Source organism: Aquarana catesbeiana, linkage group LG12 (genome assembly GCF_042186555.1).
Source record: "Aquarana catesbeiana isolate 2022-GZ linkage group LG12, ASM4218655v1, whole genome shotgun sequence".
Classification (NCBI taxonomy): Eukaryota; Metazoa; Chordata; class Amphibia; order Anura; family Ranidae; genus Aquarana; species Aquarana catesbeiana.
Window position 1 is genome coordinate 28732006 of NC_133335.1, and position 20696 is coordinate 28752701.

Genomic DNA, 20696 nt, shown 5'->3' on the forward strand with positions numbered 1-20696 from the left:
ATTGATCTCTGCTAGCAATGGCAGGGCGTGCACCCCATCGTTCCCATCATGCTTTATGGGTTATGGCCTGGATGATTCACCTGTGAGCAGCGGTATCTCTCTATATCTACAGTATTTCATTAGATAAACATGACAAATGCCTAAAATTGTGGCCCCTATGGATAGCCGTATCACACATCTGAGAACACTGAGTATATGACAATAACCAAAAGGTTGCCAAACCCCCAGGGATGAGGGATTCCCCCTTCTGTACCTCTAAATGTCTCTTCATCACACCCCCATTTAGTCTTACTGCACTTTCAATAGTTTTCCTTCTTGGTTTTCTAAATCTTTCTCCTTTCCTGTGCTCTCTCATTTCTTTTTGGTAGTGCAGATATAACTAATTACCAATTTACCATACCAAAATTACTTATAGCCCTTTAAAGCTGCCCATAGATTAGGTTAGGTTTAGATTTTGGCCATCTATGTCTGTTCCCTCTGAAGATTGACTTCTGTAGAAGTGGACTGTTGGAAAACTTTTCTCTATCAACCGGCTACAGCTGATGCTGATCAGTGTATTTAGACAGTGGAAGTGTCCCTATGTCAGAACACAGTCGCACAGCGAGGAGGATTTCTATATCCAACTCGATTGTGAGGACGGGAGGTCTATTTGTTTTGTTTCTTTTTTGTTTTTGTTTCAATGGGGCCCCGAAAAAAAAAATTGGCATCTATGGCCAGCCTTAGCCCTGCCTTGCTAAATATGTAAAGCAGTACCAAAATCTAGACTGGCATATATTACAGCTCCCATATATCCCATTGCACTCTCCAGTTTTAGTAAATCAACCCCAAAGTGTCCCAACAGGTTTTCAGTAATTATTTTCTAGGATGCGCCACCAGTTTCCCAATCCTCACCAAAAGGTTTTCATTCACAAGTCTCTACAATGTTGGTCCTACTCAGCACTTCCTCCATTGTTTACAAAGCTCTACAGTATTGTACTATATATGTCATGTAGTATACAGCTTCCTATTAAGTGCACACTTTGTTACATATTATTCATTTTTGCTACTCGTTTTACTGTAATTTTTTTTAATCTTCTCTTTGAATACATTTACATTACTGAAAATGCAATGATAGGCATTTTTTCATGCATGTTCTCTGAATGGGAGATATTCATAGATATGTCGATAGACTCTCTTCAGTGCTGTTTAGCTAGACCAGTGGTCTCCAAACTGAGGCCCGGGGACCAAATGCGGGCCCTTTGCTTACCTTTGTCTGGCCCTTGGGGCACTATTCTACTGACCCCAACAATTGGGGACTATTCCTTCTACTGACACCAACAATGGGGCAATCATTTCTGCACTGACCCCAACAATTGGGCACTATTCCTTCTACTGACACCAACAATAGGGCAATAATTTCTGCACTGACCCCAAGACTTGGGCACTATTCCTTCTACTGACACCAACAACGGGGCAATCATTTCTGCACTGATCCCAACAATTGGGCACTATTCCTTCTACTGACACCAACGATGGGGCACTAATAATTTCATTCATTCCAAAGATGGGACATTGTTTACTCCCACTGATGCCAGAATGTTTTCTATTCCTTCCACTGACACCAGTGATGGGGCACTATTCCTCCCACTGACACCAACAATTGGGCAATCATTTCTGCACTGACCCCAACAATTGGGCACTATTCCTTCTACTGACACCAATGATAGGGCACTAAAAATTTCCCTAATCCCAAAGATGGGACATAGTTTACTCCCACTGATGCCAGGGTGTTTTCCATCCCTTCCACTGACACCAATGATGGGGCACAATTCCTCTCACTGACGTCAACGATGGGGCATTATTCCTTTCCCTGACCTTTCGTTTTCTGGATAAAATTTTGCCCCAGGCTCCTTCCAGTGTGACCAAAAGCCAAGGCCTTTGATCACATGTTCATTGCTGAAGACAAAGGACCATCCCATTTGAACATCAAAACTGTTTTTCAGATCACATGATCTATTGCCTAGGCTTTGGGGTATATGAGGAGCACTGAAGGGTGCTTGGAGCACCATTTTTCTCAAAAAAGGGAAGATTTTCAGCCATTCTTTTGCTCTGTATTTAACTATCCCATCATGATGATTAAAGCAGCATTAGATTTACTTTCATTCGATCCATATTTTTAGAATATGATGCTTCTATGTGAAACAGAGTTCATTCATCTAAGTTATTTAATACAAACGTTCACATTTCCACGTATATGTATCAGCCGGAGACAGTCCAGAAAATCATAATAGAACCTCATATTTGTACGACCGATGCGCTGTTCTTTTTAATATAAACAAGCGGCCCAGTTCAAAGTTAGAGAGCGAGGTTCTTGCAGACAAGGTCAGTACGTTGCCAGGGAAATGTGACCGGCCCCCTTTCGTTTAAAGTAAACTGAGAGGAAATTAGGAGTAAAATATGGTTGTTCTCCTGTCCTTGACAAGCCCCTGGGCCTTGCCATCGTCCATCACTAGCGCTGGAGATTTAGGGTTGAGGGAGGAACATTTGCAGAGACAATATTTTTGGAAGCAGCTAATGGAGCCTCTGCCTTTCTCTGCCTGTCTCCAGTTCTGGAGCTGCCGGTTGATGGAGCATTAACCCCTTCCTGGGCCTTTAAAGTCTTGCAGACCTTGGAGATAAAGATTAGAACTTTGCACAAGAAATGAATCTGCTCCAAGATAGTGACACTTAGGGGTTGATTTACTAAAGCTGGAGAGTGCAAAATAAGTCTCGCTTCTGTAGAGAAACCAATCAGCTTCTAACCTCAGCTTGTTCGGCAATAAAACCTGGAAGCCGATTGGGTTCTATGCAGAAGTGAGACTGATTTTGCACTCTCCAGCTGTAGTAAATAAACACCTTAGTATTCACTGATTGCAAAATTTGCTGCAGTTCTTCAGAGTCAGAAAGGGGTATTCAGTGGTCCATTCCTACCTTCATCAGGTAACTGGCAAAAACACACGAGCTGTTAGCAAAGTGTTTGTCTCGATGTATGCTCCATTCTGCTTTAATGAGTGATGCTTGCAGTGTTTGTCAGGCATTTACTGATCGCTGCATCACCAGTTCAGATCAATGGCTGCCTTGCTCAGGACAATGCAGGAAAGGAAATTGGTTAATATCTATGAAAACAGTGGAGCTGATTATAATTATGTTCATGGAGTTGTGTGAAACTATTTTATGTTGTGTATATACAGACATACCCCACACAATGGGGTTTATTTGCTAAAGCTGGAAAAGTGCAAAATCAGGCTCACTTCTGCATAGAAACCAATCAGCTTCCAGGTTTTATTACCAAAGCTTAATTGAGCACGCCGAGGTTAGAAGCTCATTGGTTTCTATGAAGAAGTGAGCCTGATTTTGCACTTTCCAGCTTTAGTAAATAAACCCCATTGTGTACTTAAAAATGGGGTATGCCTGTATAAAGACCAATATGTCCTCTTATTAATTTAAAGTGATATTAAAGGCACTTTTTTTGTTTTAAAATAATAAACATGTTATACTTCCCTGCTCTGTGCAGAGGTTTTGCACAAAGCAGCCCAGATACTCCTCTTCTTGGGTCCGCTGCCGGCGCTCCTGGCTCCTCCCTCCTGCCAAGTGACCCCACAGCAAGCAGCTTCCGAGCCGCTGTTCTGTGTGTCTATTCAGACGCAGAGCCCTGGCTCGGCCCCACCCCCTCTCTCTTTTCATTGGCTCACTGGCTGTGATTGACGGCAGCTCCAATGAGGAGGTAGAGTCCCCGAAGAGCGGAGCCTCTCATACACATTTTCTGAATCACGATGGAGCTCAGGTAAGTATTTGGAGGTTTGGGGACCTGCTGCACACAGAAGGTTTTTGCCTTTATGCATAAAATGCATGAAGGTAAAAAACCTTGAGCCTTTAGAACCACTTTAATTGTGTATTTGTTCATTGGTTGGGGATAGTTTTCAGTGGTACTCAAACTTCCTACTTCTTGTATCCAAAAAAAAAGTTTGGCCTGCAAAGCAATATGATTTATTAATTTGGCAGTGAAGAAAAGTGCCCACTGCCGCAGGTGACCAATTCGTGAATGTCCTCCCTACAGCCCAGTGAGAGTTCTGGTCATCCCATTCATAAAAATGTGGGTGAATGACATGTGGCTGAATGACACCGCAGGCATTGTCTGTCAGGGCTATTTTAATGCATGGGCACCCCTGGGCAGTGCCCAAGGGCCCCAAGTATATGGGGGCCCCACGATAATTGCATTACACCAGATTTGCTAACTGTCCCGGATTTGCCGGGACAGTCAAGTTTTTTTAATAAGTTGTCCCAGAATGACCATGTCCCAGGCAGCATCCCGGAACCTGTGCTGTGCTGTGCTGTGCTGTCCTGATCCCAGTATTGTGCCCTCACCCCCCCCCCCCTTTTATTGAAAGTACTAATAACAACATATGTTTAATATTATCAGCTACTTATACTTTAATTCTCGAAAGTAGGTGTGTAAATTGGGGCAGGCTGGTAGGGGCCCTGTTGTCTGTACCATTGTCCATCCAGCATCATTTGAATTAGATAAATCCAGGCCGGACCCAAGTTCCTGTGGATGAGTTTGGTCATCTCAGGCAAAGTAGTCATCACAGGGCTTCATGTATAAAAACAAAAGGCAGGGAAGTAGAGAAATTGGCAACAGTACCCTAGTTCAAGCAGCCTCCACTCTGCTATGAGAGAGGTCATACTTGCTGATGTTCTTGGTTGCACCTTTTGAAGAGGAGCTCTAACCATAATGGGGTTGATTTGCTAAAACTGGAGAGTGCAAAATCTGGTGCAGCTGTGCATGGCAACCAATCAGCTTCTGACTTAAAAAATAAATAAAAAATAATAAAAACTGGAAGCTGATTGGTTTCTGTGCAGAGCTGCACCTGGTTTTGCACTCTCCAGTTTTAGCAAATCAACCCTATTATGGTTAGAGCTCCTCTTCAAAAGGTGCAACCAAGAACATCAGCAAGTATGACCTCTCATAGCAGAACTGAGGCTTTTTTTCTAGAAATACAAATGTAAGCAATTAGTTGTCATACATATTAATGTGTTTGATAATGTGGTATTTGTAATTATACATCTAAATGGGAGCACATATATATTTGCACATTATACTGTATATGAAGGTACTTCTTCTTTCTTGGTAGTGCTGCACAATTATTGTGCCCCAAGTTTTTGGTCAAATTGCCATTTAGAAAGGGTAGATTTTGTTTCATTCATTACATTTTTATTAGGTTCTAAAGAATAAAGCATTTCCATGAAAAAGATACAACCAGTTTATAGAACAACATAGGAATATTGTATATACACCAATGTCAAGTAAAAACAAGTAAAGCGTCATATAAAAAGACTAACCTAGTCATATAGCCTTCACCATAAGCCATGAGGGTTTTCAACCACTTTAAAGTGTATGTAATGCCAAAGCTGTTTTTTTCTCAGTTTTGGGCAAGGAGAGGAAGTTTTAAAACCCTTGCCAGGTGTTTATTGCCATCTGTGTCCCTGCTGGGGAAGAGGTATTTATTCTCTGTCATTGGGACAGAAAGTGGTATATAAAATCCAATATTTTAGAGCTGTCACAGTAACAGGAGGTGAGCGGAAATCTTCCAATGGGGATGGCTGTTGCAGTGACAACTGTATGAAGCCAGCCATAGAGGGATGGAATCTGAAGCTGGTCATAGATGGATGGAATCTGAAGCTGGTCATAGATGGATCGAATCTGAAGCTGGTCATAGATGGATGGAATCTGAAGCTGGTCATAGATGGATCAAATCTAAAGCTGGTCATAGATGGGTCAAATCTAAAGCTGGTCATAGATGGATCGAATCTGAAGCTGGTCATAGATGGATCGAATCTGAAGCTGGTCATAGATGGATCAAATCTGAAGCTGGTCGTAGATGGATCAAATCTGAAGCTGGTCGTAGATGGATCAAATCTGAAGCTGGTCATAGATGGATCAAATCTGAAGCTGGTCATAGATGGATCAAATCTGAAGCTGGCCATAGATGGATCAAATCTGAAGCTGGTCGTAGATGGATCAAATCTGAAGCCGGTCATAGATGGATGGAATCTGAAGCTGGTCATAGATGGATCAAATCTGAAGCTGGTCATAGATGGATCAAATCTGAAGCTGGTCATAGATGGATCAAATCTGAAGCCGGTCATAGATGGATGGAATCTGAAGCTGGCCATAGATTAATCGAATCTTGGCCGGTTCAGGAGGGACAGACCGAGATTCCATTCATCAAAGGGCAGGCTGGTTGTGCTGAGTTTGATCCATCAATTAACTTCAGTACAACCAGCCTATCAGAGTTTTTTCATGAGATCATTGCTGGCAGCAGTGATCATTGTGTTCAGCTGGTGGGAAAGGCTGCCCTCCGACAGAACAAAATAGCGTTACAGGAATGGATTCCGTCATCAGCACTGGCTATGTTGATGGGGAAATAGGGCAATTATCTTTCTATCAATCTGTGGTGAAAGAAAAGAAAAAAAATTGCATAATCTATGGCCTGCTTAGGAGGGGATTCTCTTTTGCTTTGGAGATATAGCCTCTTACATCATCTATTTCCTAGAGGACAAAAAAATGATATTTCCCCAACAGGATACAAAAGAACAAGAAAAAGTTTTAGAGTGGAGAAGGATTAGAACCTCTATAGAGTTAGTTGGAAATCTGTTTTACCAGACAGGAAGTGAGGATAAATCTTTCTAACAGAGTTCCTGATAGCGGTAAACACCTGACAGGGGTTCTATCCCTCTCCAACTCAATCCAAAACGAAGAAAACGAGTTTTGACATGACATACTCTTTAATCTTTCCTTACTCTGTCCAAAAGAAAATGAAAAGAAAATTGGCTAAACATACACTTCGCTCCCTGTCAGAATTCCCAGCTATAACCCCCCCCCGCTGCATTCTCCATAATGTAAAAAAGATAAAAACACAAAAAGAGGAGTGAGACCCTCCAGTAATGGCTGAACAAGTCCTTCTTTGCTGTTTTAAGTCGCCTAGTACAGAAAAGCCTCCATACAGTTAACAGATTAACGTCACACCAATTCTTCATTGCTCTAAAGTTACACAGTGTTGCCATAGCAAGGAGCGCAAGGAAAAATGAGGTGTGATGGTGTTGCACGGCCGTGGCTGTAATTTTTCCCCTTTTTCCACCATCTTTCTTTCCACTTTCTCATTGTGAAATGACACATTCTCATGAACAAGTCCACTAAATCAGAGTTAGCCATGTTGTAATGCGGCTTTCAATGCATTTGCTATGATTTGTTGCTAGGTTTAGGGCGACGTGGTGTTTTTAGACTAGTAAAGTACATCTTGTTAAATATGGATGTAAATCCTTACTGGATGACATTTCGTTTTCTCCATGTATCATAAATATGTTTGTAACATGTTTATTTTTCATGAAATTCAGTTTTCATTTTCTTTCTTTTTTTTTTCTTTTTTTTTTTTTTTTTTATACTTTTCGTATATTAGTACTGCAGATCTCCTGCAGCCTCTTTTGGCAACTTCATGTCTACATGTACTTGCTCCATCATTGCTTGCACATTAATGCTCTAGGCCAGTGATGGGGAACCTCGGCACCCCAGATGTTTTGGAACTACATTTCCCATGATGCTCAACTACACCGCAGAGTGCATGAGCATCATGGGAAATGTAGTTCCAAAACATCTGGGGTGCCAAGGTTCCCCATCACTGCCCTAGGCTGTCCTCCTGATGATGACAACAGTGGGCCATGCCTGTGTAATGTGTCAGGATTATAATGCAGGAGCATGTTAGGGGCCAGCTGTTCCCTCATAATAGGAAGTACATGAACACTGACCTTCAGGGCGGGGGGCACCAGGTATTATTCTACTGAAAACTGCACATTAAAAAAAGATTAAAAAATGTATTTTTAAAATTACATAAAAATGTTAAAGCTTATAAGGAATTTGAGTTCAATCTACTTTGCTTAAAATAGTGCCTTACAAGAAAGCATCTGTGTTTCTCTTAAAGTGGAGCTCCACCCAAAAATGGAACTTCTGCTTTAAGGGAAGGGGACCCCACTGACTTGCCACATTTGGCATGTCATTTTTTTTGGGGGGGGGGGAGCGGATACCCTTTTTTTTTAGAGGGTCCCAGCTTCCACTTCCTCCCGGGGTGCCGGAAGCAAGTTCACCTCTCCCCCCGCCCTCTCTGCAATCATCTGGGGCACGTCACAGGTCCCAGATGATTGGCCAGCCATTCACAGTGCACAGTGCAGCTCGTGCATGCGCAGTACGTGCCCAGCTGGGAAGCCACACAGTGACAATGCCGGTGCCACAGAGAGGAGGAGGAGAGGAGCGGGGTTTCATTCACCCGCATCGCTGGACCGTGGGAGAGGTGAGTGTCCGATTAATAAAAGTCAGCAGCTACACTTTTTGGAGCTGCTGACTTTTATATGGGTGGAACTCCGCTTTAACAGCCAATCATCATTTTCTCCCAGAGCACATTAACGACTTCAGCCCTGTAAGATTTGGCTGCTCAATGACCAGGCCATTTTTTGCGATTCAACGCTGCGTCGCTTTAACTGACAATTGCGCGGTCGTGCAACGTTGTACCCAAACAAAATTGACGTTTTTTTTTTTCCCACAAAGAGAGCTTTCTTTTGGTGGTATTTTATCATCTCTGCGGTTTTTATTTTTTTGCGCTATAAACGAAAAAAAGAGCGACAATTTGGAAAAAAACACAATATTTTGTACTTTTTGCTGTAATAAATAGCCCAAATTTTTTTTAAAAGAAGCGAATTTTTTCCTCAGTTTAGGCCAATATGTATTCTTCTACATTTTTGGTAAAAAAAATCGCAAAAAGCGTATATTGATTGGTTCGCGCAAAAGTTATAGTGTTTACAAAATAGGGGATAGATTTATAGCATTTTTATTATTATTTTTTTTTTTTACTAGTAATGGTGGTGATCTGCAATTTTATCGAGACTGCGACAATCTGGCGGACACATCGGACACTTGCTATAAAAATGCGCCGATTACTGTATAAATGTCACTGGCAGGGAAGGGGTTAACACTAGGGGACGATCAAGGGGTTAACTGTGTTTCCTATGTGTGTGTTCTAACTGTGGAGGATGGGACTAACTATAGGAGATGAGAGATTGTGGTTCCCAGCTCGTAGGAGGAACTCACGATCTCTCTCTCCTCTCCTCACAGAACTGGGATGTGTGTATTTACACACACACGTCCCTGTTCTGCCTCTCATGCCCGCGATAGCTCATGGCCGGTGGTCATCGCGACCACTGGTCACGAGCATCAGCACCCCTGCTGTGCAGGGGGCACGCGCGTGCCTGCTTTCCCGCTTAAAGGAACTGACGTATAGCTACAACGGTTCGCAGGATCGTGCCAACCTGCCGCAGTATAATGATGGCGGCTGGTCGGCAAGTGGTTAAAGTGATACTAAACACACACTGTTTAATTTACATTGTCCCTTCTATTTCTGTATATGGATGATGGCGCCGTGATTATTTTAATTAAAAAAAAAAAATCTAAGTACCTTTTTTCTAATTGATATACAGCTGTCACATGACCCAGAGCTTTCCCAGCCTGTCTGCAGGGAAACATAAGCAGGCGGAGCTTCCAGTACTCTGCTGCTGGTCACAAGTTCAAAATAAAAAAAACAAAAATGAATGTCAATAAACTGCTCAGATGTGGAATACAGAGTACAAATAAATAATAAACTGTTTTAAATTGTCATACCAATATATATATTTGAAATTAAATCTTTATAATTTTGTGGAAATAACATGGTGTGGGCAGGTTTCCTGCGGTCACGGGCTGTGCCACCCCCCTTTCAGCCTGTGTCTTAGAATGAGAGGGAGGTGAAGCCTCCATCAATCTATATGTAATATCCCGCCCCCATTGTGTTTAGTCGGTGAGTGAGTATGGAGGAGGAGGGAAGGAGTGGGCTGTCATTTACCACTGTGTATACGCCCACATGTGACTTTATAATCACATGGGCTGCTCAGATGTGATAGAGAGGAAATGCTCAGCATAGAAACTCACTGAAAAACTCTGAGCATGTGCAGAGTTGCCACCACAGCTGCAAAATCCATAGCTGAACTGGGGACATGAACAGAAGGGGGAGATAGAGAGCAGCAGTATCAAGCAGGTTTTTTGCAGGATATAGAAAAGGAATCTTATAGTGACTGAGTGAGTATGAACAGCATGTAATACCCCATTTATTGATAGTTTTTTAGGATGTGGGTTTAGTGACACAGAACCATTAGGCCAATTGTTATAAAGTGTAATAGCAATTTAAAACATGTTGTTTCCAAAGCATGCAAATCCCCAAACTACAAAGAAAATATCAGAAACATCTCAGTGGGTTATTACCTTCTCTCTTCCTACAGTCTTCTTCTCGACGTGCTGGACTGTGCTGTACAAATTGCCACACGACTACCACCACCTTGTGGAGGCGAAACTCAGATGGTGAACCAGTATGCAACGCCTGTGGCCTTTACATGAAACTACATGGGGTAAGAATCTGTGTTACAAGAGGGCTTCTAAAAGCATTTTACTGCCAGTGGTTTGTAAGGATGGTTGGAATATATAAAGCATCTTGGTAATGGGCAGGTACATTGCAAAAGCATGCAGAAAAAAATGCAACCCAACTCCAGTCACTTGTACTTCCCTATTGAGTGTACTATAGAAGCCCCAGGGATACGTTCTCTATGGATACATCTGTTATGGAAAGAGCAGTATGTTCTTGTTTTTCCATCTACCATATTTTTCCAAAACTTCTGTTGATAGTTTAGACACTGCAAGTGGGGATGTTGCCTATTATTACAGGCTTCTTTCAGGAAGTGTTTTAAACTTAAAAGTGTAGTCAGACTATGTGATAACCCCGCATTTTACAAACCTGTCCTATATCCCACCAAATGTCCATGTTTTGAAGGTAACCTCGCATACACAGAAGGGAAGTAGTTCAGTACAATGGAATCTTGGTTTATGAGCAACGTGGTTAACGAGCGTTTTGAAAGACGAGCAACTTTTTTTTTTTAATTCTGACTCGATTTGCGAGTGTTGTCTTGCAAAACGAGCAGAATTCAAGCTAATGATGTGTGCAGTACCGCATTTGGCCAGAGGTGCTGGGGCACCGGGGACACTCGGGACGGTTCGGAGCCGTTCAGAAATACTCGCAATCACTCAGAAATACTCAGTTCCCGAGTGTTTCCGAGCCTTTCCGAGGGTTTCCGAGTTCAGCCGAGCTCCAACTGTAGTGCTTAACACTTATGCCGCGTACACACGAGCGGACTTTACGGCAGACTTTGCCCGGCGGACTTTTCGACGGACTTTACGACGGACTTTCTGAATGAATGGACTTGCCTACACACAATCCACCAAAGTCCGTCGAATTTGTACGTGATGACATACGACCGGACTAAAAAAAAGGAAGTTCATAGCCAGTAGCCAATAGCTGCCCTAACGTGGCTTTTTGTCCGTCGAACTAGCATACAGACGAGCGGACTTTTCGACCTTACTCGATTTCGACGGATTGATTTAAAACATGTTTCAAATCTAAGTCCGTCCAACTTTTGAGAAAACAAAGTCCGCTGGAGCCCACACACGATCGAATTGTCTGACGAAATCCAGTCCGCCGGGCAAAGTCTGCCGTAAAGTCCACTCGTGTGTACGCGGCATAACACTAAGTTAACCCCTTTACACATAACAGTTAATATCTTCTTAACCTATCCTTAACCAGAATACCCCTTAAATCTTAACTATTAAATATAGGCTAGCCATACACCTTAAAGGTTATCTCAATAGAATTCCCCATGCATGCTAGCCTATATTAAGTGGAAAGACATTTTAGCCATGTATCACCCCTAACATTGCATAAAACGCACCTTATTAGTGTTGAATATATCCTCTTGATCTTAAAAACTGAGATCTCTGCCCAAGGACAGAATGATTCAGGAGTAGGTAGAGCTTCAGGAAATAATTTTAACTGCAGTATTTGCACAAATTTGACCTGTTTGCAGTACTTTAGAACAGGTTTAGAGAAAAAGTGATAACTTTAGAGAGAGCCAGGTAAATTTGGAAACAGAGCAGAGAAGAAGAGAAAAGGTTAGTCACTAAATTATTAAACACTAAATGCAGTGTTACCCCACCCCCTGCACACATTTTGTTTTAAAAATGGTTATTTTCTTTTAGGTTCCTCGACCTCTAGCCATGAAGAAAGAAATCATACAGACACGAAAAAGAAAGCCCAAAAGCGTGAAGGGAAAGTCTTCCATAGGTAATCAAAGACATACAGACTATGGAATTAATTCTTCAACTCATAATAAAAAGTGTATTGTGCTATTTTCCACGCCTCTCGTTTCACTCTCCAAATTGTTCCCCTGATGCAGTTGTTTTTTTCCTTCCTTTTGACCTTCCAACTCTAATTCCAATTTGATATGCTCTTCCAGGGTCATCAGCTTCGGCTAATACCTCACCATCCTCAGTTACAACAGACACCACACCGGTATTAAAGACAGAACCTGCTCTCTCTGTACAGTACTCAGGGCAGGGAATGGGAGCTGCTTCGCAGGTAAGACACCCAAATTCACAGATGGTGGCTTTCTTTATTCTCAATATTAAAGTTTAGCTTGCACATCGAATTACACCTGGAATATGATTGCAAATAGCATAAAAAACCTTCCCCTTCCTTCAGTTTTTCTATAGATCAAGTGTGTACAATTATTATTATTATTTTAATGTTTAGTTACGTGAGAACAGCGATAGGAGAGCAGAAAAGTGTACTGCAAGTAATATTTGCTGTTTTTATAATAAATATGCTTAAATAATAAGAACCTACAGACCTGATTTGTAAGAATGAAAGACTACATTTTTTTTTTCATTCTTACTTGTAAAAAAAAAAGTTTTCCTTTATTATAATAAATCGAGGACTGCCGGTCTAATAAGTAAAAAAAAAAAAAAAAAATTCTAAAATGTGTTAAAATTTGTATTAAAAAATGAACAGAAGGCATGGTGGTACGCACCCATAGCAGTACCCAAGAATTGATTGTTTTGTTATGGAATTACACATGAAATACGGTCAACTATAAACTTCTGGTTGTTAATCTTCCCAGCTAGCATAATAGCCCCAATGGTCTCATGTATTATTTTGTTTTGTTTATAGGGTCAAAGCCAAACAGATGATCTTGTACCTGGGTCCCATGAGCTAAAATTTATTTCAGATGAATACCCCTTCAGTCAAACTGGTTTGAGCCAGCAGTCAGGACTTAATGTTCCTCTTCGTCAGGACTCGTGGTGTGCACTAGCACTTGCTTAAATTAAAACTGCTCTAGGGCAGAGAGACAGTTGTGTCTGAACTAGACATGTGCCAAAGGGGCTCTTCTCAGCACAATACTCTAAAGCAACACAAGATGGGAACTTAGGGGTTACAATCAATGGCTGCAAGTCTGGAAACCTCAGGAAGAACAGATGTTGTGGGTATGATGTCTGGTGTTCCCAGCAGCCTGCGCCTCAGGAGGAGAAGACCACTTTCCCCAAGGAGGATGTAGCGTCTTGTATGAGATCCAGAAGGTGATGGGACGGGGTCAGGACAATCACAGATAACAAAAAATAATTTACAATTTGCCTTATTTTGGAAGCCTTAAATTGTCACGGCGGCGGGGGAATCTTCTTAACCAAAATCCTTGATGTCTTCGACAATCAAAAAAAGAAAAAATTGGAACTGTTTGGAACTGAAGATTATCAAATGGCAGAAACAATACTTCAGCCCTCGGGACAAAATAAAAGGACAAGCATTCCTAACATAGCCATTTAAAAAGATAATTTGCCAAGTGCTGATTACTTCCCTTTTCATACCTTAAGTGCAATTGGTTTCACTTTCCAATAAAGAGTGAAAATGTGGCGCAGAGATAAAATTATTTTATCTAACTATTGGCACAAAGTTGTGTGCACTTTTTACCTGTAAATTACATGTTTTTCTTCAGTTCAGGTTTATTGTAATAATTGTTGATTTATAAATTGCCAGTTTAAGGCAAAACTCAGAATGTGTAATCATTTTCTTGTGTGAAATTTTTGGTTGATATTTGAAGGAGAATGCTATCTAAAGCATAAACCATTGAATTCTTTCTTTGGGTTTGATATTTTGAAGGCCTGAATATAGCCTTTTGTCATGTGGCATGTGCCAAGTGTGCTGCTGGTTGCCTTGCTGTATTGAAACCGTTGAAAATGTTGATCTTTCATAAGAAATTCTGGATTACAGGATGTTGAAGAATGGAGGAATTCTAACAACATCCGCCTTTTCAGTTGTATAAGTGATCCTTTAATAAAAAAGTTTTTTCCTGACATCATAATGGCTGAAGACATATGCAGGACAGGTAGGAAAGAGATTGTCCTGTGAGGTGCAAACCTTGATCTAGGAAATGTGTTTAGTATGGATTTGAGCAAGTGATTTGATGTGAACTGAAGGAACAATTTCTCCCACTTATGCCCTGTACACACGGTCGGATTTTCCGACGGAAAATGTGTGATAGGACCTTGTTGTCGGAAATTCCGACCGTGTGTAGGCTCCATCACACATTTTCCATCGGATTTTCCGACACACAAAGTTTGAGAGCAGGATATAAAATTTTCTGACAACAAAATCCGTTGTCGGAAATTCCGATCGTGTGTACACAAATTCGATGGACAAAGTGCCACGCATGCTCAGAATAAATAAAGAGATGAAAGCTATTGGCCACTGCCCCGTTTATAGTCCCGACGTACGTGTTTTACGTCACCGCGTTCAGAACGATCGGATTTTCCGACAACTTTGTGTGACCGTGTGTATGGAAGACAAGTTTGAGCCAACATCTGTCAGAAAAAATCCTAGGATTTTGTTGTCGGAATGTCCGAACAAAGTCAGACCGTGTGTACGGGGCATTACAGTACTGTGCAAAAGTCTTAGGCAGGTGTGAAATAATGCGGTAAATTAGGGATGCTTTCAGAAATAGAAGTGTTAATAATTTATTCTTTATCAGTTAACAAAATGGAATGTAAATGAACAGAAGAGAAATCCAAATCAAATCATTATTTGGTGTGACCCTCCTTTGCCTTCAAAACGGCATCAGTCCTTCTAGGTACACTTGCACAGTTTTTAACCACTTCAGCCCCGAGCCTCTTTTTTACATTTGTTGTTTACAAGTTAAAATCATTTTTGTTTGCTAGAAAATTACTTAGAACCCCCAAACATTATATATATATATATTTTCTAACACCCTAGAGAATGGCGGTCGTTGCAATACTTTCCGTCATACCGTATTTGCACAGCGATCTTACAAGCGCACCTTTTTTTGGCAAAAATACACTTTTTTGAATTAAAAAATAAGACAACAGTAAAGTAAAGCCCAATTTTTTTAATATTCTGAAAGATAATGTTACGCCGAGTAAATTGATACCCAACATGTCACTTTTCAAAATTGCGCCCGCACATGGAATGGCGACAAACTTTTACCCTTAAAAATCTCCATAGGCGATGTTTAAAAATTTCTATAGGTTGCCAGTTTTGAGTTACAGAGGAGGTCTGGGGCTAGAATTATTGCTCTCACTCTAATGATCGCGTTGATACCTCACATGTGTGGTTTGAAAACTGGTTTCATATGCGAGCGCTACTCACGTCTGCGTTCGCTTCTGTGCGTGAGCTCCTTGGGACAGGGAGCTTAAAAGAAAACATTTTCTTATGTATTTTACTTTTAGTTTTGTATTTGACACAGTTTTTTTTTTTTTTTTTTTAAATTAGATCACTTTTATTCCTATTACAAGGAATGTAAACATCCCTTGTAATAGAAAAAAAGCATGACAGGACCTCTTAAATATGAGATCTGGGATCTAAAAGACCTCAGATCTCATATGTACACTAAAAAAGCAATAAAAACAAAGAAAATTGAAAAGACAAAAAAAAAAGGCTCCTGTAAGAGCTATGGGCAGAAGGGACGTTTGACGTCGCTTCCGCCCTCCCATGCTAAGGAGCCTCAGTCGGCAGCCAGCCAAGCATGAGAGAAGATGTGATCATCTCCGTCGCTACTAGCGGGTCCGGTATATGCGGCGGAGACTACCGGAGCGCGGCGGGAGGGGGGGGCACCTTTCACGCCGCCGATAAAAGTCAGACCACTTTTTTCTCAGAGAAATGCACGCCATTCCTGAAAATACCGGGGTTATGGCAGCTAGCTGCTGCCATAACCCCGGTATTTAGCGTCAAAGTACCGACGTACGGGTATGGCGATTTGCGTGAAGTGGTTAAAGGAACTCAGCAGGTAGGTTGTTCCAAACATCTTAGAGAACTAACCACAGATCTTCTGTGGATGCAGGCTGCCTCAAATCCTTCTGTCTCTTCATGTAATCCCAGAGAGACTCCATGATGGTGAGTTCAGGGCTCTGTGGAGGCCAAACCATCACTTCCAGCACTCCTTGTTCTTCTTCACACTGAAGATAGTTCTTAATGACATTGGCTGTATGTTTGGTGTCGTTATCCTGCTGCAAAATACATTTAGGACCAATGACTCGCCTCCCTGATGGTATGGCATGATGAATAAGTATCTGCCTGTATCTCTCAGCATTGAGGACACCATTGATCTTGACCAAATCTCCATTTGTAGAAATGCAGCCCCAAACTTTGCAAGGAACCTCCACCATGCTTCACTGTTGCCTGCAGACACTCATTATTGTACTGCTTTCCATCCCTTTGCCAACAAACTGCCTTTTGCTACAGCCGATTATTTCACATTTTGACTCATCAGTCCAGAGCACCTTCTGCCATTTTTATGCATCCCGGTTCTCGTGTTTAAGTGCATAGGACATGGAAACAAGGCTAAGCAACTCAACCAAGACTGCACAGTACTGTATATTTCAAGATAAGGTGGATGAAAAACAAGCCCTTCCTTTTATTAAAAAAAAAATGTTGGTGCTTTTTATTTTTGGCTTTTTTTTCTCTGATTTCTTCTTTCTTCTCTTGGCTATCTGTGAATAAAAAAGAGAAATCGAAGGAAGCCAAAGATTTGAAGGTTTCCTCATTAGACACACCACCAGACTAATTTTTGTTGTTGTTTCTGCTTGATGACTAGGCGTTTTGCTAGTGCTAGTGGTGACTAGCTCAGACGCCAGTGCCAAAGTGAAGTACAACACTGCCAACGTCATCTGAAAACTTCAGTGGAATGAGGATTATCCCTAAAGTAGTCCTCTTTGAAGATTGCATTTAGGACCTTCATTACATATTAGGGCTCCAAGGCTGTAGAGAGGAGTCACTGCAGGACCTCAGACTGATTTATATTGTATAGTTAGTTTGTGTTTTGGAGCCCTTGGGAATAGGATGTTGCCTGAGAAAAGCTTCTCCTTCCCCAGCAGCATGCATTTTTTTTTTTTTTTTCGTCCACACTGCCTCCAGACTGACTCACAAAAATTATTTTACAAACAACATCTAAGCATGATCTAATGTGAAGTGACATAAAGCATCATAGTATTTTTTTTGTTGTTGTTTGACAGCCGTGTGCTGTGAATGTGTCTCTTTACCGTCTGCACATTTGTATCATTTACCTGTCATCCCCCCACCGATTTCTCCTGCAGATAAAAGTCGCCTCCACACTTTCACTAAACGACTCACTAAAAGAGACCTTCAAAAGGGCGACTACAGCTTCTTATCCATTTTATTAACTGTGGAAGAAAGAAAGCAAGGCCCTTCCAATCTCAGCCTTTGTCTGACCTCTGCACCGGTGAAATAGCTGGTGCTGTTTTCAGGACTCAGGATGTAATGCACATGGAAAGGTGGATTTCACTTAGAATTTATATGCCTGCTCTCACTCCACTGGATAAATCAAACTGAATTAAGGTTACTAGTCACAAGAAATTAATGGCGTTTTTCTTCCCTTTTTTTTTGGCTCCGACAGCAGCCTTGCTCTGAAAACCTTTTTTTTTTTTTTTTTTTTCTTGAAGGTTGCTATGAAATATAGTGTCACCATATTTTTACAATGACAGGGTTTCTTCTTGCATGTTTGTGGCTTGTGTTAGGGGTTATAGTGTAAATCCATTTTTAAATGTTCAGTGATAAATACAGCATAATTACACTGCAACTTTCATCGAATAACTGTTTCCCATGTGGCTGCGCCTTTTTCTCCTATCTCTGACAGATTTTCATATTTACCTCCTTGCCTGCAGAGATGCCCATTTTTAGCTGGGGAGTCTTTACTTGGTTTTCTGAATGAACTGCAGACAGCATTTTCACCAGTGACCACACTGTTCCAACTTTTTGAGTGTTATATGATTTTTACTTAAAGTGGAGGGCCACCCTAAAATAAAAAATAGCATGAAAAATCTTTAAAAAAATTAAAAAAAACATTTAAAAAAACATTTTTTTTAAACTTACCTGAACCCTTGTTGCTAGGTAGTCTTCCTAATCTGCCTCTTCCTATTCCGCGGCGTGTCCTGCTCCTCGGTGAGCTGCCCCGTTGCCTTCTGGGAACTGTGTGTGTTCCCAGAAAACCACAGGGCCATTCACAGCCGAGCCGAGGGATGGGTCGGCCTCGGGCGGTCGACATCGCGGGCTCCCAGGACAGGTAAGTGTACTTATTTAAAGTCAATAGCTACAGTGTTTGTAGCTGCTGACTTTAAAAAAAAAAAAATTCCTGGCTGGAATCCCGCTTTAAATCATACATTTTTGCACAATTTATTTAATTCTTTCTTGAAAATGTACAGGTTTATAAACTGTACATGTTTTCCAAAAAAAAAATGTATTTTTACTGATACAGGACAAATCCATGGCATTCAGTTGTCAAAAGTTTACTGCGGTTTCCGATGAGTCTAGCACTGTCTTCGTGATCAGAAGCGCCCTGCTAACTTCCTGCCAGTTGAGTCTATTTCATAAGATCAGCTGTCAACAAAGCTGGTGCTCTTCCTGAAAGCTCTCCACCTGTTGTCTACTAATATGAAGTCTGCATATGTAATAGGTCAGCCCTCAAAATCTCCACCTGCCTGCTCGCATTAGGCGAGTGGAAATAAGCTGAGGGGGGGTGTGTTACCACATTGGGGTGGGGGGAGTAGTGCGGTTGGTGGGCGCCGCTGGCAGGCGAGGTTGAACGGGAGCCAATTTTCCTCCCAGCCTCCGCCCCCAGTCATTCTCTTAGCAGGGCCTGGCATACAGCGGGAGTCGGCAAAGAACTAGATGAGGTGTGGGTGGGGCAGGGTGGGGGGTTGGGCGGGAGCTGCCAAAGTTTACTTTACCTATTAACAAGCTGACGATTGGTTGCTCGGACCGCCTAGAAACGAATCACCAGCTTGTTACTAGGAAAAGTTAACTGCTCCCCTGTCCAGTGCTGTGCTCCGCTGGAGGTTTCTCTGCATCCTAAATCAGTGAAAGTGTCATTCATTGGTTTTAGGTTTTTTTATGCTATATTTAATATAGCATTAAAATATTTACTTAACAAGGCAGCCAATCATATTGTATCCTTATTTTATTTCAGATCAATTAAATATGCTTTATGTCATGTTGTAAAGCGCTGCGCAAACTGTTGGCGCTATATAAATCCTGTAAAATAATAATAATGTTAAATTTGTTGTTAACATTTATTTTCGGAACTGAATTCTGCATAAAATATTTAACAGTGTCATTTCATGAGATACTTTACGAGGGCGTGTTTAGGGGCGGAATTGGGAGGCGGGGCAGGGTAGGGGTTGGGTGCGGCAACTGGTGGCAATTACTCAGGACTTTAAATTTAGAGCCCTGTAATAGGTAATGTATACCTAACTAAAGGAAACGTAAACAGTTTTCAAAATGTTAGATTCTGCTCTTGAACGTAAAAGAAAAAAAAATGACAAGATATGCGAGATATAAACATTTCTAACAAAAAAAAAAAAGAAACTGATTTATGTACGATATATTGTGTTATAAATGGTATTCGGGTCTTTGCAAGGTTTTTACAGTAAAGTGATTTTAGGAATGCAATTATAGAAAAGAATGTGACAAATAAAGTTTCCTTTTAATTCTGAGAATGACGAATTGGTAAAAGCAATTGTGAGAGTATATCAAGGTCATACAAAGAGAGTTATCTGGAGAGCATATCTAGTGACCCTCAACCCTTATCAATAGAAGCAGCAGAAGACAATCTTATGGTACACATAACGAGATTATCGGATGAATGATCATCAATTTTTTCTTTGGATGCTAATCTCATACCAAAAATAAAAGAGGTTACTAAAGTTACAAAAATTCTCATACGACAGAATAAAAATTTGGAAGTGATGTAATGTATTGCTTTGTATTGTATTTTGGGACAACAACTGAAAATTTTCGTATTTGTCCCTTTGGATAACGGTCGTGATCGGCTCTCGAAAAGAGAAAGAGTTATTTTTTGTACGATTTTCTGATTGTGTATATCGGGCTTATAGGGGACAACTTATTCAGGCAGTAATACAGGCCATTAAAACTACAGGACAACTTGTTCAGGTACGTATGCAGACCTTTACCACTTAAGGACCGAGCCGCTTTCTGAGAGTTGTTGTTTACAAGTTAAGAACAGTTTTTTTTGCTAGAAAATTACTTAGAACCCCCGAACATTATAAATTTTTTTCTAACACCCTAGAGAATAAAATGGCAGTCGTTACAATACTTTCTGTCACACAGTATTTGCGTAGCAGTCTTACAAGCGCACTGTTTTTGGAAAAAATACACTTTTTTGAATACAAAATTAGA

The 20696-nt window shown here is 41.1% G+C and overlaps 1 protein-coding gene across 3 annotated transcripts in view; it reads left to right on the forward strand.

The window, feature by feature from the left end:
• Window positions 1-13885, forward strand: part of GATA5 (GATA binding protein 5) — a 58631-nt gene extending 44746 nt beyond the window's left edge. For all 3 annotated transcript variants that reach the window (XM_073607500.1, XM_073607503.1, XM_073607501.1), the window contains 4 exons: window positions 10375-10500; window positions 12179-12263; window positions 12436-12557; window positions 13149-13885. In XM_073607500.1, coding sequence (XP_073463601.1) covers window positions 10375-10500; window positions 12179-12263; window positions 12436-12557; window positions 13149-13301 — 486 coding nt within the window. In that variant the 3' untranslated portion in view covers window positions 13302-13885. The remainder of the gene's footprint in view (window positions 1-10374; window positions 10501-12178; window positions 12264-12435; window positions 12558-13148) is intronic.
• The last annotated feature ends 6811 nt before the right edge of the window (window positions 13886-20696 follow it).